This window comes from Panicum virgatum, chromosome 1N (genome assembly GCF_016808335.1).
Source record: "Panicum virgatum strain AP13 chromosome 1N, P.virgatum_v5, whole genome shotgun sequence".
In the NCBI taxonomy this organism is placed as follows: Eukaryota; Viridiplantae; Streptophyta; class Magnoliopsida; order Poales; family Poaceae; genus Panicum; species Panicum virgatum.
The window spans coordinates 58,110,254-58,128,069 of NC_053145.1; the positions used below are offsets into that span (position 1 = coordinate 58,110,254).

At 43.5% G+C, this 17,816-nt stretch overlaps 2 protein-coding genes across 2 annotated transcripts; one reads left to right on the forward strand and one right to left on the reverse strand.

The window, feature by feature from the left end:
* Nucleotides 1-639: 639 nt before the first annotated feature.
* On the reverse strand, nucleotides 640-2,212 carry LOC120654226. The gene is made up of 2 exons (XM_039931750.1): nucleotides 1,995-2,212; nucleotides 640-1,390 (listed from the first exon to the last, which is right to left on the reverse strand). The coding sequence occupies exons 1-2, from the start codon at nucleotides 2,069-2,071 to the stop codon at nucleotides 775-777; spliced, it is 693 nt and encodes a 230-aa protein (XP_039787684.1). The 5' UTR covers nucleotides 2,072-2,212; the 3' UTR covers nucleotides 640-774.
* On the forward strand, nucleotides 2,079-16,406 carry LOC120653719 (transcription factor RHD6-like). The gene is made up of 3 exons (XM_039931401.1): nucleotides 2,079-2,213; nucleotides 16,041-16,172; nucleotides 16,287-16,406. The coding sequence occupies exons 1-3, from the start codon at nucleotides 2,079-2,081 to the stop codon at nucleotides 16,404-16,406; spliced, it is 387 nt and encodes a 128-aa protein (XP_039787335.1).
* Nucleotides 16,407-17,816: the final 1,410 nt, after the last annotated feature.

Consider the following 17,816-nt stretch of genomic DNA (forward strand, 5'->3'; position numbering starts at 1 on the left):
TTTTTTTTGAAGGAAAATAAAAATGGGCGCTGCTGTAATCAAGAAGTTAAAAAATATACATACTCGTTCGTGCCTAATGCAGATATTGTTGTTGAAATGATTAATAAGGATATGCATCTTCAGAAGAAAAAAAGGGGGGTTGGTGTGAAACGGCCCCACCGTTTTTCATTAAAAGGAAGTCTAACCGATTTAACCGGGTAGAGAACCCCCCGAATTCTGACTCATGCCCGTGAGGACCAATTCTTACGGCGAGCACATCAAGGGGATTTTTTCTATCAGTAGCCTGAAATTCACTTCTGATGAGATTCGAACTCAGGATCTGCTGAGAGCGTGACGCTACCGGGCCTGGGCTAGCCTATCAGCCGCCCGACCTTTCGCGATATTCATCTTCAGGCAATACACATTATATTATCCTCGCATTTCAACTTCAGAATGTTTTATTCCCCTGTCGAGTCAACACTCACTCGCATCATGGAGAAACTTGACCACGATATGAAATATGAAAGTGACCACGATAGGAATTATGTCCCTCAGAATTTCCTAGTTTTGCTGAGAGGATTGCATTGTTAGAAGAGCGTGTTGGGAAGCCAAAACTAGCCTTCGCGGGAATAAATTAAGCGGAAGAGAACAACAGAGGACTGTCTCGAGTAGAATGCATACACATTAGCGTTTAGCTGCTTATTATGCGCATCATCTAATTCTCAAATGGTTTTAGACCTCCAAGTTACATGTGGACTAACTAGCATGTTGTAGATCACGTAGGAAGTCTATGAGCTAATTGTTTTCAAACAACCCCATCCAGCATGGCGTGTATGGAAATGAACTTACTGAAAATAACTCGTCTAGGATTCCCAACTCTTGGACCTTTGAGGTATTCAAATGGTAAGATACTACTCTTGAGCTCCTTGATAACAAAAAGAAAGCAATCTTCTTGTAAGGATGGAATCCGAGGAACAACATTGTAGCATAGTCTGTTGCGACCTTATCTTTGGTTTCATGAAGGACGATACCACTGTCAAAGTCCCAATCAGATTCATCCTCGGGCTGAACTTCACTCACATCCTTTTGGTAGTTAACCCAATCAGATTCATCCTCGGGCTGCACTTCACTCAAATCCTTTTGGTAGTTAACAATCCATGGCGTGCTATATCTATCGGTGTAAACGTTTGTGAAATTTTCCACCACCGCTTGAAGGCTGATATCATTCTTCAAAACCCACTCCATCTGACCGCATGATTCATTGAGCAACCAAGCTCGGAACCGGGGCCACATATTCTCTTCCGAAAGTGACCCAAAGTACACCACTCTCTCACATTTCCGCAAGTAAGCAAGACCTTCATTCCCTGCTGGTGATTTAATCATTTGGTACTTGTCGTTCTGCAAGGCTATTCTGCAAACATGAGATTAGCGAAAAATATGTTAGTAAATTATATCAGGTGTAATTTTAGTTTTATAAATTACTCCCCTGCTTCGTCATCCAAAATCATGAAATGAACACATAGCTCCTAAATGATCTTATTAAAGTTTTAAGTTTACTTTAAGAGTTAGCTCAATGATCATTCTATCTTTAAAGTTCTGTGTGCTTTCTACTACTACTAAGCACATAGAACCGGATGAAAATATTATATGACAAAATACAGAGCTTGTCCTTATTGTCTTCCTTATAGGGGAACCTGATATATTCCCCTATACATAAGGGCCATAACGAGCATGTGTTTGTCTTTTTACCAAAAAAAAAAGTGTTAGGAACATCTAATTTTCATTTGGTAGGGAAACACTACTACTTTAGTTTGTCTTCCACAATGGCAGCCCGTTTTTGTATATGAAAAACTAAGACAATGGCATATTTTAATATAAGAAAAAAAAAGTATGTTCTGAGGTTTCATGTGAATTCGATAGATTTGGCGCGGTACATTTTGTAAACAGAGAAAGAAGATCGAAATAGAACATTCATATCATATTTATGCTCAAGGAGTGAATGCATCGATGTGTACCTCATAACAGAGTCATTCTGGCAATGCACATAAAGTGCTCCCCGCAAATAGACGGCTTGGAACCTGTGGTACTGCATGTCGGCAATGGTCTCGGCAGCCTCTCCTTCCCGAACAAAGGACCTCTCCTCCCACCTCCATTTCCTCGATGAGAAGACCTGCGTCGTGAACGGTGATGGTGGCCACTCCGATGACTCCTTGCGTTCGATGTTATTAGCTCCTGTTCTAGGAACAGGGATAAGACACTACTAGAAAACGGGCCATGGGAACCGGTTGGAAATGGCCTTAGGCACCGGTTTTCCAACCGGTTCCCGCCAACCGAGGCCAATGGTCTCGCCTTAAGACACCGGGTATTTAACCCGGTGCCTTAGGCACCCATTGGTACCCGTTGGAAAGTCCAACCGGTACCAAAGAGGCTGCCACACTGACGCAAGGTGGCAGGCCCTTTGGTACCGGTTGGTCTTTCCAACCGGTACCAATTACTTTTTCCCTTTTTTTTTCCTAAATCCAGTTTTGTTTGTTATATTTATTACTGTTTATTCTTTTATAATTGCTAAACGCACTCAAGCTCTACAGTACTATACGTTCATTGATCGTTCGTGTTTGTTTTCAGAGAATATTTGAAACTAACTAAAAGTGAAATGCGAGCATATAATTAAGCTAATTAGATGAACTAATATATTTACAAATTTACAAACATCAAGACATAATGTTTAAAAATATTTACAAATGTACAAGTCATGTTTGTAGTCCAACTACTGGTCCGCTCAGGTGGTAGATGGAAGTCCTCTATGGATGTGACCGTCGTGGTAGAACTCGCCTCTAGGATCCAAGATCTCGTTCAAAATGAATCCGGCGAGCTGCTCGCACACGGCGTTGATCCGATCAGTAGAGTAACATTCATCCCCCATTTGAGACATCTATTATTTAGAAAAAAAAGATTAACATCATGTGCGTTAGTACAATTATGAAAATATACTAGTGAACGGTTTGGACGTACTCTCGTGTCTTCATCAGTAACCTTCCCGCATGGAGTCATGATGTGCAAGTAGTCGCATACGTAGTACCCGCACCAATCAATTCCTTGTTGTTGTCTCGCACACTTAAGGAGAAACAAATAAATTACTCAATTTAGAACAATTTGGGATTATATACTTAACTAGACAAATCTTTATGAATCAACATACCAGATAATCCATGTTAACGTTCAGTTCGGGCATCCATTGACCACGTCCTTTGTTATTTTTCATAATTTTTTTTCCAAACCCTGCGCTCAAAGTTAAGTTTGATATTTAGAAATTGTTATTAACAGAAAAAAGATTTGATTGTGCAAACTGAACTTACCTGTTCAAGGGGTCTATGATATGTTGGATTGCGGACTTTGGATTTCTCATTGAGTCAAAGACTATAAGATTGCCGGTCTCTACGGAAAATATGAGTAAAACCCAAAGATAATTGCGGATATAGATAGGATATATACATACATGCATTAGACGACTTAGTATTTATTTAGTAATATAACAGAGGATTGAGTCGACCAAGGCTTACCCAAAGTTGTATGGTATGAATATATAGGATTTGTAATTTTGCCTAGTCAACGAATCGTACATGTTTGGCACGTTTCCTTGTAATTTTCGTTGAGCACTTTCTGGTTGACTAGCAAAGGAGACATGAAGCCGATCTGATGGTGCCATCCATGTTTTCGGCTTCTTTGGGTCTCCTGTCTAAACGATACAATAGAAATTTTATAATGCACACATATAATTATGTTCTTGTTAACAAAAAGTATTAATGTAGAGGTAAGTGATACTTACAAAACCCAAATGGTGATGATAGAGGCGTCGAGGGCTTGTCGATGGTAAATGTGATACAAATTTTCGAAGTACACCCAGAAGTCCTTCTCCCCGCGGAAGAAATCATGGTCACGATACTTGACTCCAAACATTTTCCCATGGTCCTTCGACATTCGCAGGTACCATCTATGCAAATTGAACATCTGCGTGCCTAGACTTTTCTGCTCTTCCTCAGTGACAAAAGGTTTTCCATGCTGGAATGGAGTAAGAACGGGAGCGACTGGGATTTCCGCCTCCACTTGCCCCGTTGCCTCTACCGTTAATCCAGTTTCAGAAAGAAATATCGCGGCCTGTAGGTCCACCTGGAGTTGTACGTCCGTCGGGTGTAGGAGTGGCAATCCTGGCACCCGGAGGGGTTCGAGTCCTTTTTGTTGTGTGCCAAGCTGAGGAATGGTCTTGCCACATTTTTTTCTTCAGATTTCTCACCTTGTGTGCTTTTGTCAGAGTACGAACATAGTCCGAGGGTAAGCTTTTCGGTTTTGGTGGGTTGTCTAGGTTTGCGAGAAGCTTTTTCCCTAGTTCTAGAGGTACCTTTTCCCTCGGGGGGGGGCTTTAGGCTTCAATTGTTCTTTTATATATTGAGCAGCCTCATCTTCCAACTCCTCAGCAGTTTTCTCGTAGGTTAATTTTCTTTCGACCGTTTTCTGCTTCTTCTTTGAGGGTCCAGCTGCTGGGAGGCCGGATGCTGTCTTTTTCTTTCCTTTTTCTAGGTCAGGAGGAGTTGGAGTACTCGTGGCCCTTTGCGCCGGTGGAGACAGTGGTGAAGGAGGTGGTTGTGGGGACGGCGGTGAGGGAGACCGCGGAGACGGGTGATCGGTCTGCACGGCAGCCGTTGTGCTTGCAGTAAGTTTGATGTCGGCCTTGCGCCATAGAACGACCCCATGCAGTGCATCTCCCAATGTCTTCTCTCCATCCCCTCCAACGAAGTCAAGCTCAAGATCCTCATTGTTTCCAACTATCTGCTCGACTGTGACGGAGGTGTAGCCAGGGGGTATCAGCCTTCCATGAATTGTAGTAGAAGGATTCAGGGGCAGGGCTGACCCGTATGCATAAGGTCCTGATGCCTCTATCCGGCCAATCCCAAGTCATCGGCCTGATGCCTCTATCCATAAGGTCCTGCTCCATCTTCTGCTATTTTTTTATTGACTTCTTGTACCCGGCAGCCCCAAGGTGGTGGCTGTACTTCTTATTTGCTGCATTCACCTTGGCCTATTCGGATTTTTCTTGGGCTTCCTCTGATAGTTTGTATTGTTTGAACTCCTCACAGTATGGTTTAACCTGAGGAAGATCGTCCCAGTTCGGCTCCTTATCCTTCTTGATGTAATTGATGTACAACTTCTTCTTGAAAGTTGCAAAGGCAAGGGCCATCTTTTTCAAGGCACATTTCTTCACAAGTTCTTGGTCAACTCCTTCAGGAAGAGTGAACATATCCTTGAGTTCTGCCCATAGCACTTCCTTCTGATGTGCAGGCACGACGTGTTGCTGTTCTTCGGGTTTGCTCGTTTTCCATAGTCTTGTGGTGATCGGAATTCTTGCCCGAACAATAACCCCACATTGGTTGACAAATTTTGTGCTAGCAGCCTCTGGAGCACTTGGACAACCCTCTGCGTCCACTTCTGTGACGACCTGTCTTCCCTCCATTTTCTTGGTTGGCCAGCGTCTCCCTTTTCACTGGCTCAACGAAGTCGATGCGGAGGTCGACTATATTACATAAAAGATATGTTAATCGCAAAACTAATCTACTAAAGTCACCATGCATATAGTTTTAAGATTCATACTGGGACGTGCTGCTGTTGATTGGGCGGCGGCGCAAAGTCATCATCTTCTTCATCGGCATCTCCAGACATATTCAGGAACGAATCAGCTGTCTGAGCATCTTCTTCAGTGATTGGCTGGGTGGTGTTGGCCCTCGTATCTTCGTTTATTGCGTCCAACATGTATTGCTTGGCGACCTCGTGATCACGAAAGGGGTCCATCCTTAACTAAAACTGTAAAAATGTGTTAGAATATGTGTCCATGAGTTACAGAAATACACGAGTTACATGATAAATACATGAGTTACATGCATGATGCAAAGATCGCGTGAGCGCAAGAATCGCTAAAATCGGAGTCAAAATGTGAAAGATATGGCTAAAACAAGATTCTAGGGACTTATCTGCAAGAAAAATCTATAAAGGGCCTATCTGGAATTTCTTTTGAACTAGGAAGGACTGCGGCTTAATTTTGAAGAAACTCAGGGTCTCTTTAGCAAAAGCACATGCTCGGTGGTGTGTGAGTGTGTGTGTGTGCGCGCGCGCGCGTGCGTGCGTGTGTGTGAGCGAGAGACCGAGCGCCGGTGAGGAGACAGCGAGAGAGCGTCGGTGGGGAGACAGCGAGAGAGCGTCGGGGACAAGGAGACAACGAGAGTTAGCGAGAGACCGATCGCCGTTAAGAAGTCATTAAGAAGGAGAGAGCATCGTGTTTGATTTCATAATTAAGAATGAAGAATTCATAATACATAAATACCTGAGTTACAGAAATACACGAGTTACATGATAAATACATGAGTTCCAGAAATACATGATAAATACATAAATACAAGCATTATTCACTCTCTATTTAAATACATGATTAAATAATGTCTCTCTAATAACTAAATTCTATAACTAAATTATACACTATAAATAATGAATACATTGTACACTATACATAAGACTAATAATAGAAATTCTCTCTAATAACTAAATTGTACACTTGTAACTAAATTCTCTCTTTAATATTTTAAAAGAATGAGGTAAAGTCCATTAATGGGTTTAGAAAAAAATTATCTAAAGCTAACTACACTTTATAGAGCTCATGTCTCAAAGCTCATAAGGAGAACAATTTTAGAACTTAGTATAAAATAGCAGTTATGAATAGCAGTTTTGAATTTAATAAGGAAAATTGTAGATTCAAGATTAAATCTAAACAATTAAATTTATCATAGTAATGACCAAGTTTTATATTTCTAGCATGTAGTACTGGACTTAAGAAGACTAACAAAATTGATTTGACTCAATTTGGAGCCCTGCATTTTGTACTGTGATTTTTGCAAGGAAACGAAGAAATAAAAACAAACTTCTCCTTTTCTTTTACACTACCGGTCACTTACATGTGGGTCCCGCTGACTCTGGGCCCCACCGAACAGCGAGACAGGGACAGGGGAACGGGGAGGATGACGACGGCGACGGCGGAACTCACTATCGGCGAGGTCTCCGACAAAACCAACGGCAACACTCGACTCCTCTCTTCAGCGCGAACTCGACGAGCTACAAAACCCAGCAAGACGGAGCTCGTCGGCGACAATGGCCGCACGGCAGCGCGGTTCGACGGCGAACACGCGGGTCTAAGCGACGGCGAGCCAAACCGGCTAGTGCATCACGTTCAGAGTCGCGAGACGAAGCTATTCCCCCCCGAATCGCGGCCGGATTAGGGTTCCGGCGAGGCTTGGCCATGCGCGGCTGCTCGGCGGCAAGTCCGCGGCGGTGGTATTGCCGCGTTCCGAGATGAGATGACCGGTGCGGCTCGATTCGTCCTAAGCCGAGCAACTAGAGTCACTACACTGCTCGAAACACCCGGCGACGACGGAGACGACGCGGAGGCACGGGAGGGCCTCGCGAGCTCGAGGTCGCGGCCATGGCGGATGCGCGAACTGCGGTGAGGTGAGGTGGAAACGGGACGGCGTGGCCTTACCAACACACGAACGTGATCGCGAACGACGTCGAGGTGAAGCGTGAAGCGATGCGCGGGCTCGAACGGGGTCGGCGACGCGCAGGGGACGGGGCGGCGGCGGCGCACAAGGGACAGGGGGGCGTTGTTGAGGCGGCGGTCGAGAAGTGCACAAGGGTGTCGAGGCAGACGGGTTGCGCGATGGCGTGGCCGAATGGTGGGAGCGGACGGGCCGAGCGGCGGCGGAGGTCGAGCGGCGGAGGGCGGCAGCGAGTGGAGGAAGAAGGAGAGGGCCGGTGCTTATATGGGGGAAGCCTTTGGCACCGGGTGATAAAGTCACCCGGTACCTAAGGCATCCTTAGGGACCGGTTGGGTATCCAACCGGTGCCTAAGGAAAGCCTTAGTTATCGGGTGACCTCCCACCCGGTGCCTTAGGTGCCCAACGGGCGGGATCTGAAATTCCCCTATGGCACCGGGTGGGGAACGAAAACCGGTGCCTTAGGGTCTTTGAAATTTATTTTTCTAGATCTCTGGCGGGATGACATCTGAAATCCCTCGATAGCTCAATGGTAACTATGTGTAATTCGTGTGCCACGGCCACGGTTCGAACCCGCGCCCAATCCCTTTTTTTCGAATTGCCTGCCTTAGGTACCGGTTGACAATTCTAACCGGTACCTAAAGCTTTCTTTTAATAAATGCACAATAATTCTAATTACTACATGATAAATCATTTAGATGCATAACTAATTATTTTAATTGCATAATAAATCAAATAATTGCATAATAAATCATTTAAATGCACAATAATTCTAATTACTACATAATAAATCATTTAGATGCATAACTAATTATTTTAATTGCATAATAAATCAAATAATTTCATAATAAATTATTTAAATGCACAATAATTCTAATTACTATATGATAAATCATTTAGATGCATAACTAATTATTTTAATTGCATAATAAATCAAATAATTGCATAATAAATCATTTAATTGTCCAATAAATCAATTCATTGCATAAGAAATCTAATAATGTTCACAGAAAATATTACAAGACATAATCATTCAACTAAGGGAATATTAACGATGGTTCGCTTTACAATCGTCCCTTCATTATGATCATGACGTGAGTACGGAGCCTCCTCTTCGGCTAAAAGAATACTTGTGTCAACCTCCACTGCGAACGGTGTCATATCTTCAACTTTATTGTATTCTTCTTCATCTGTGACATCGTCGACTCCCACAATTTTCCTTTTTCCTGCCAGAATAATATGGCGCTTTGGCTCATCTCCGGCACCTACAAAACTTGATTTATTCCTGGACTTATTCTTTCTCGGTTTGCTAGACATGTCCTGCACATAGAAAATTTGAGTGACATCTTTAGCTAGGACGAATGGTTCGTCTCGATAACCAAGCTCTTTGAGGTCTACTGTTGTCCTTCCGTACTCATCGATATCGACACCTTTTCCTGTGAGTTTAACCCATTGACAACGAAATAGAGGTATTTTCAACGGCCCATAGTCGAGTTCCCAGATCTCTTCAATGTAACCAAAATATGAGTTCGTTTGGCCACTAGAGTCGGTGGCATCTATACGGACACCACTATTTTGATTGGTGCTCTTGTTATCTTGGGCTCTTGTATAAAATGTGTAACCATTAATTTCATATCCTTGGTACATCAAGATTGAATTTGCCGGACCCCTGGCCAGCCAAGCTAGCTGCTCATGAACTTGATCGTTAGCCATGACTTCCTTCTGCAACCAGGTGGCGAATGTATCGTTATGATGTTTTGTAATCCATGTCTCAGACTTCAAAGGGTATATGCTTCGCACAATTTGCATGTGCTCCTCCATATATGGAGCCACCAAGGCTGATTGTTGCAGAACTGTGAGATGTGCTTTGTTCAATGTGGCATGATCTGTGGCATTTACTGATTTTCTTCCAAATGTGCCCTTTCCAATCAGCCGCCCCTCATGACGTGATACTGGAATCCCAATTGGGCAGAGTTCTTCCACATAGTCAACACAAAACTCAATGACCTCCTCTGTGACGTAACCCTTCGCAATGCTTCCTTCTGGACGAGCCCGATTACGAACGTATTTCTTTAGGACTGCAAAGTATCGTTCAAAAGGGAACATATTATGAAGGAAAACAGGACCGAGAATACCAATCTCTTTGACCAGGTGAACTAGAAGATGCGTCATAATATTGAAGAATGATGGAGGAAATATCATTTCAAGACTGACTAAACTTTGGACAACATCCTCTTGTAGCCTGCTTAAACTCGATGGATCGATTGCCTTCTGAGAAATTGTGTTGAGAAAGGCGCATAGCTTTATGATTGTTGCTCGAACATTAGCTAGTAGAATACCTCTAAGTGCAACTGGAATCAATTGCGTCATCAACACGTGACAGACATGGGACTTTACGTGTGCGAAGTTCTTCTCTTTGAAGTTCAGTAGCCTCTTTATATTCGAAGAGTAGCCTGATGGGACCTTGATATTGTTCAAACAGTCGAACATACTTTGCTTCTCTTCCTTACTAAGAGTGTAGCACGCAGGACCTAGATAATGACGTCATTTATCCTTTTTTCTGAATTTAGGGCGGCCCATTGTTTCATACGTTGAAGATCTTGCCGCGCTTCCAATGTATCCTTTGCCATACCGTAGACACCAAGGAAACCTAGAAGGTTCACACAAAGATTTTTTTTGTTAGGTGCATCACATCAATTGCGTTGTGGACGTCTAAGACTTCCCAATAAGATAACTCCCAAAAAATACTCTTCTTCTTCCACATAGGTGCACGTCCGTCATCACTCTGCACTGATTTGCTGCTGGGTCCTTTTTCGAATACTACTTTTATATCTTTGACCATTTCAAATACTATTTTCCCACAACGGTGTCTAGGCTTGGTACGATGATCTGCCTTTCCATCGTAGTGAGCATGCCTCCTCCTTAATGGGTGCTTGATAGGAAGAAATCGACGATGACCCATATACACGATCTTCCTACAATGCTTGAGGTACATGCTGTCGGTTTCTTCTAAACAATGGGTGCATGCCCTATAACCCTTATTGGATTGTCCAGAGAGGTTACTTAGTGCTGGCCAATCGTTGGTGGTTACGAAAAGCAATGCACGAAGGTTAAAATGATCCTCTGTGTGCGCATCCCAGATACGAACACCCTCCTCTTTCCACAACAATAGAAGATCCTCAATCAGTGGATTTAGATACACATCTATATCGTTACTGGGTTGCTTCGGGCCGGGGATAAGCAACAGCATCATAATGAATTTCCGCTTCATACATAACCAGGGAGGAAGGTTGTATATACAGAGTGTCACAGGCCAGGTACTATGGCTACTGCTCTGCTCACCAAAAGGATTCATGCCATCCGTACTTAAGCCGAATCTTATATTCCTCGCATCATTTGCAAATGTTGGGAATGTTCTGTCCACTTTTCTCTACTGCGACCCATCAGCGGGGTGTCTCAACATATTGTCTTGCTTACGTTCTTCTTTGTGCCATCGCATCAATTTAGCATTCATTTTGTTCATGAACAAATGTTTCAGACGTGGTATTAGAGGAAAATACCACATCACCTTGGCAGGCACCATCTTCTTGACACGCATCCCCTCAACGTCGCCTGGATCATCTCGAGGGATCTTATACCGGCATGCGTTGCGTACAGGGCATGAATCCAAATTTTCATACTCACCTCGATATAGGATGCAGTCATTAGGATAAGCATGTATCTTCTGTGCCTCTAATCCTAAAGGACAAACAACTTTTTGCCTCGTATGTTGTCTCCGGCAAGGTGTTACCCCCAGGGAGTAAGTTTTTTATAAGTTTCAGAAACTCCTCGAATCCCTTGTCAGACAAACCATTTGATGCCTTCCATTGCAATAATTCCAATGTGGTACCCAACTTCTTTTGGTCTTGTTTGCAATCAAGGTACAATAATGTTCTGTAGTCCTCCAACATACGCTTCAGATCTCTCGATTCCTTTTCTGTTTCGCAACCTTCCTCAGCTTCGCGCAGCATCTGACCAAGATCATCTTCTACAACGATCCTTCAGTATCTTCTTCAGGCTCACCCATTGCAGTGTCATTGAAAAAGGAATTATAATTGGCTGCAAAGTCAGGAATCCTGTCCTCTTCTTCTACATTATTATCCAGCACAATTCCTCTTTCGCCATGCTTGGTCCAAACATAGTAGTTCGGCATGAAACCACTATTGAACAAGTGACTATGGATGGTTCTTGATGATGAGTAATCATTCTCATTCTTACAGAATTTGCATGGACAATGAACGAAACCGCCATACTTGTGTTTCTCGGCCGCTTCTATGAATTCATGCACGCCATCCATGAACTCCTTTGAACGCTGGTCGGCCATGTACATCCATTGCCGACTCATCTGGGTAAATAATACATTTATATACATCATTGTACTGTACAAATAGTTCATTCATACTACCAATTTATAACAATACATTTATATAATTGATAATGCATATAACTATAATAAATAGATACTATTCACTTATCAAATAAATTGATAAAATATATAAATACAATAATTTGATAGTATTCAAATATCAAATAAATTGATAACGCATATAACTACAATAAGATACTACAAATAAAAATAATTATCACATGTATAAACTAAATCAAGTAATAACTGTTTCTAAAAATTAATTGCTACGTTATAAAGAAAAATAACTAACCTTTTTTCAAAAAAAAAGCAAAAAATCCCCTCCCCTCACATCACTCAGCTGCCATGAACATTGAGTTCACGGCAGCTTGAGGGGGGAGGGGTTGGGGTATTTATAGGCTCGGGCCAAAGGCACCGGTTGGTTTCAATGACCCAGTGCTAAATTTTGTTCAATAGCACCGAGTCAAGGCACCAACCAGTGCCTTAGGCCCGAGCTCCTGGCAGCTGCCACGTTTCATCACCATAGGAACCGGTTATTACCATCAACCGGTGCCTATAGCGCCGCCTTCATTTGGTACCGGGTGGTGGTTCAAACCGGTGCATATGCTGACGCATTAGAACTGGTTGGAACCACCACCCGGTGCCAATTATCCTCCACTAGGTTGGTCCAAGGCCAAAGGTACCAGCTGCTGTTGCAGCCGGTACCGATGGTACCCATCGGTACCGGCTGCAACAGCAGATGGTGCCATCGGTACCGGCTGCAACAGCAGCTGCCGATGGGTACCATCGGTACCGGCTGCAACAGCAGCTGGTACCTTTGGCCTGGACCGATAGCCCGTTTTCTAGTAGTGAGAACAACCTCATAGTGCGGTGACGCCATGGGATCGTATGCAAGGAAAAAAAACTTTTGAAGTGCACCCGTTGCCGTGTGATCTCCGGGAGGCAAAGGCACCCGTTGCCGTGTGGCAGGATTAATCACATAGGGATTCACACCCCAAATCAAGAGGAGGCCATTGCAGTGGTCCAAGACGTAGAGATCGGCGTTGATCCGGCACGCCGTGGAGGGGCATGAGAAGAAGAGACAAAACGTGTCGTCGTCATAGTTGCGGGGCGTCTCTAGGACGCAGAAGAAGCCATCAAGGCGGAGAGGAAGGAGGTCGGCGCGTAGCAGGCGTCGGGTGTCAATGATAGCGCACCAGTGCTTGCGGACGCAGCGTGACGCGGCGAGGCTGCATGGTGGGAGGCGGGTAAGGACGTCGGCGAGGAGGTCATCAGGTCATAGATCCATGGCTCGTACTCGGCTTGGCGATGGAAGCTCTGTCATGGCAAGCCTAGCTAGTATATGGAAAGAGGACAAATCAGCCGTGACATGCATAAAAATATTATAATATAATACAAATAATCTAAATGTATATTAATTAAGTCCAAAACATGCATAAAAAAGAGCTTACACGCCTATAACAGTTCAAAGATGATTACCATGTTACTTTTTGTCTGGCATGCGCTTTCTAATAACGAGGAGCTTGGGGCAAGAAGAGGAGGTGGGGCGGCGGCGCTGAGTGAGGGCGGGGCGGCAGCCGGCAGGAATATGCTGGTGGGTGACCTAGAGTTTGTGTGTGTCTTGAGTTTGAGGTCAGATGGGCCGGGTGGGTTAGATTTTTCTTTTTTTAGTCACGGTGGGTTAGATGGATAGAGTTTCTGCTCACGGTGAGCCCAGGCTCGTAAATGGGCTGTCTGCGTGTAAAATTGAAAAAAATTATAAAATGACTGGCGTCAAAATGGTTTAGTTTTAGCGACAGACTGTTCTTTTACCGACTGACTGTTCGACGTAGTATTGAGATTTGCCGACTGATCATTCATTGGTAAATATAGGTACTTTTGCCGACAGACGATTTCTCTATAAAACAAGAATCGCCGACGGACCATCCATTGGTATGTTTTACCCACGAACTGTCCATTGATAATATTGCACTTTTACTGACTGACTCCAGTCGGTAATTTGGTGTTGTGGTGTAGTGTGTGCTGAGCCCAAATTTCATTATTACCAGCATAACAATAAAATTACAACGAGTTCACATGTTCAGACGACAACCAAAAGAGATAAAACTGCAAACTCCCCTAGCAAAGAAGAGTACACCGACTCTCTTGCTGGAGAGAACAGGTCAACTACAAAGAAAAGAACTGCAGCTTAGCGGCAGGATAACCGTCTACCAGTCTCAATTATATCATTGTAATCCGCTTCAAAGAAAATTAAAAATATGCTATGCAATGAATGTGATAAGACAATCATCTAAAAGACTATCACCCGACTCATTTTTTTGTCGAAAAAAATTCATGCATTAATATTATATTTGTTTAGTGACAAGAGTATGAATGGATGGAGAAGAAGATGCGAAGCCATCTGGCATCAACCGATCAACGCAACAATATTGCATACCTGCAAGGGAATGTGGTGGCTGGCGTGCGTGGGCGACCGGGCGGCGGACGGCCAAGCCGGCCGGACGGGCTGAGGCCGGAGAGAAGGCGTGGTCGCGTGGAGCCGCGCACGGGACGACGGCGACGACGCGAGCAACTGAAACGTCGGAGGGGAGCCGGGAGCGGCGGCGACGGGCGGCGGTACGCGTAGTAGGGTTTGCCTTATTTTTTTTCTTTTTTCGTATTGGATTGTGTGCTGTAGTATATAGCTCTATTGGGCCAGCGTTCCATAGGCAGACGAAGTCGATTCCTTTCCATTCATAGGCAGACGAAGTCGATTCGGATGCGGCCCGTTTCCTCCGCTTTCCATGCATAGGCAGACGACGTGCAATCATGCATGTATATATACATACGACGTCTCAGTCGACCAAACAAACCATTGCGCCATAGCTAGCCAGCGCATGCACTGCGCTTTCTGTTGCTCGTTTCTCTTGCCTTTGCGCCCCTGGCTCAAGCAACACCGCCAACTACAAAACTCTACCGCGTCAAATTCGACCTCGCTACTGAGACCCACGATGACCTCTACGCCAAGCTAAACACAACTCTTCGGAGCACTAATTTTCGCTTTTCTCGGCCATGCTTATGCTCTGTTTGGGACCGCGTCATGCAGAATCGCGGTGCGTTTAAACGAAACACGGCCCTTCCCTCGCTTCTCGCGGCGCGCAGTTCATTTCCCCGCTTTTTCAGACAAGCGCGACCGTCGAATGCGCGTTGGCCGCAACCCATTCGGCGGGATTTTTCTGCGTCTTCCGCTCAAAAGCATCGCCGACACCGAACCAAACGAGACCTTAGATTATAAGTTAAGCGAAAACAAATAGGGCCTATATAGAAGGGAAGGTCGCGTGTGTTCCACGGTGGTGGTTGGGCTGGAATCGACCCAGCAGGCAGATAGGTTGAATCCATCAGGCCAATGTTGTGTAGAGTTGGATCGGGAGACGATTGCGGTTGGGTTGGGTTTGATCAGTGGTCAGCCTGTCACGTGTGGATTGCAAAGCACCGACCTGAGATAGAACTGAACGCGCAAACAATTGCACACAAACTCTTTGATATGGGAGTAGGTTCGCAGCGAAACATCAATGGCAGCATGAGATAATGCATGGCCTACACATCAGTAACAATTGACAAAGAAGCATGAAGCAGACAGTTCAAAAGAGACCTCTAGTAGTGAATTTCAGACTGATCATTATATCCCCCAAAAGAGTTTAATGCAAACAAGAATGGAATACAACAAATGCTGATGTAATTATACTGCTCCCACAAAATTTCAAATGAAATGTCCTTCCTGATAGAGCACTAAGAGGGAAATTGTTAGGTCATCCTGCCTCTTCTATAGGAAACTTTTTGTATGTCTTTGCACATGTATGTTTCTACATTTTCAACACCAAAGATTTACTGAAGCTCTCCCCGATTTCATACCCAATAAATATATTTGTGGTGGAATTCTGACAGTACGTACTTTCTTGCCCTCAATAACTCAGAAGCATCACAACTATCAACTATGACCAAGTCTCAATGTTAAATCTACCACTTCCAGTACTCCACTCCAGTTCTCTTCGGTGCTCCGATGATCTGATCCGACTTTCTTGCTGCAGAATCGGAGGGAGCGGATCAGCGAGCGGCTGCGGACGCTGCAGGAGCTGGTGCCCAACGGCACCAAGGTCGACCTGGTCACCATGCTCGAGAAGGCCATCAGCTACGTCAAGTTCCTCCAGTTGCAAGTCAAGGTACTGGTTCTACTTGCATGCTTAATGAGCAATTTAGAGGGCACATGGTGTTAATTATGGTCATGCCAGTGCCTCAGTGCTGTGATTAACTGTGAGATTGACCAATAATTGCAGGTCCTTGCAACAGACGAGTTCTGGCCGGCGCAGGGAGGAAAGGCGCCGGAGATCTCCCAGGTGAGGGAGGCGCTCGACGTCATCTTGTCGTCGGCGTCGCAGAGGGGGCAGCTGAACTAGCTTGGCGAGAATGAAGGCATAGTTCTAGATCAAACGCACAATGATACGATAGAAGTTATTAGTAATAAGGAACCACCTCGTTCGCAGATAAATAAGGATGCAGATGCATAATTGAGTACTACTGCAGCTTTGATCTTGTTCTCTTTAGTTTCCCAACAACTGATCATGTAGAAGAGTGGTTTAACATTCTGTTAATCCCTGCAATTCTCTTCATGTGTGCTGCTGCTGCCCCTTCTCTTCATGCTGGGCTACTTGGGTTATTCAGACCAAGGACAGCTAATTCGAGCCCGATTGCTGACATCATCGGCCTTCTAGAGAGATTCGTCGCCGTAAATTCTGGAGAGATCCAGTTAGCAAAGGATGAGATGTAACTGTGGCCACTCCATGCTAAAGCGCAAACTAGAATCTGGGTCTCTAGGGGTGCAAATTGGTATCCCTACAACTCTAATTCTCTTTAGTTCAAAATTTTGTACTACTTTTTGAAAATAATATTTTATTTTAAAAAAGTAGTATAAAATTTTAAACTAAAAGGGTTGGAGGTGCACCTAAGGGTTACCTCTTTATACCCTTATTGTGTCTCAATATTCTGTGCATCTTACTATTACTAATTGGTGGCTCCTTTTGAAGTCTTCAGGTGAAGCCACCTAGAATTCTAGGTGGACAGTCTAAAAAAATAGAAGAATCCTATAAATTCTCACAAAAATCAGAAACATCCGGCCATCAATTCGGCAACTTTAATCATAATAGTCATTAGATCTGTTATCTTTTTTTAATAAATTACTCACCTTTGACATTGTGAAAATAGACTAAAGTAACCCCCTAAACATGGATCTAAATTACCCACATTTGCCATTACGAAAAATAATCTAAAGTAACCCCCTAATCTTCATGTAAATTACCCACTTATGCCATTATAAAATAATATCAAATAATCCCCTAAATTTTCATATTTATTATCCAATGATAACATAATAAAAAATTAAAATGACCCCAAATCTGAATCAAAATTATGTTATTATAATAAAATCTTAAAGCGCATCAATATAAAATTCTATATTACTATCCCTATCATTATTAATATATTATTTATGTTATTGTTTATATAAACATACTAACCATAATGTGTTTGTCACCATATATTCATGTATAAGAGAAGAGATAAGCATACCAATTTTCATGTTGTTCACATAGCTCAAACAAAGTGTTCAATTGAACGCATATCAAATATATATGGAGGTGTGATGCGAAGTGGAAAAAATTATTAGTAACTAAATCTATCACATTTATTACAATTACATAATGATAAATATGTATCTTTGCAGTATTAAATTAGAATATTTAATTGATTAAAGAGAGTGTGAGATAGATAATTATTAGATATCTCTAACTAGCTCGTGCGAAAGCACGGGT

Coding starts and splice junctions, on each gene's coding strand:
- LOC120654226 (XM_039931750.1), bottom strand. CDS start 2,071: ATGCAGTACCACAGGTTCCAAGCCGTCTATTTGCGGGGAGCACTTTAT. Junction 1,391..1,994: donor CAGAATGACTCTGTTATGAG/GTACACATCGAT, acceptor TCATGTTTGCAG/AATAGCCTTGCAGAACGACA.
- LOC120653719 (XM_039931401.1), top strand. CDS start 2,079: ATGGTCTCGGCAGCCTCTCCTTCCCGAACAAAGGACCTCTCCTCCCAC. Junction 2,214..16,040: donor GTTCGATGTTATTAGCTCCT/GTTCTAGGAACA, acceptor TTCTTGCTGCAG/AATCGGAGGGAGCGGATCAG. Junction 16,173..16,286: donor TCCTCCAGTTGCAAGTCAAG/GTACTGGTTCTA, acceptor CAATAATTGCAG/GTCCTTGCAACAGACGAGTT.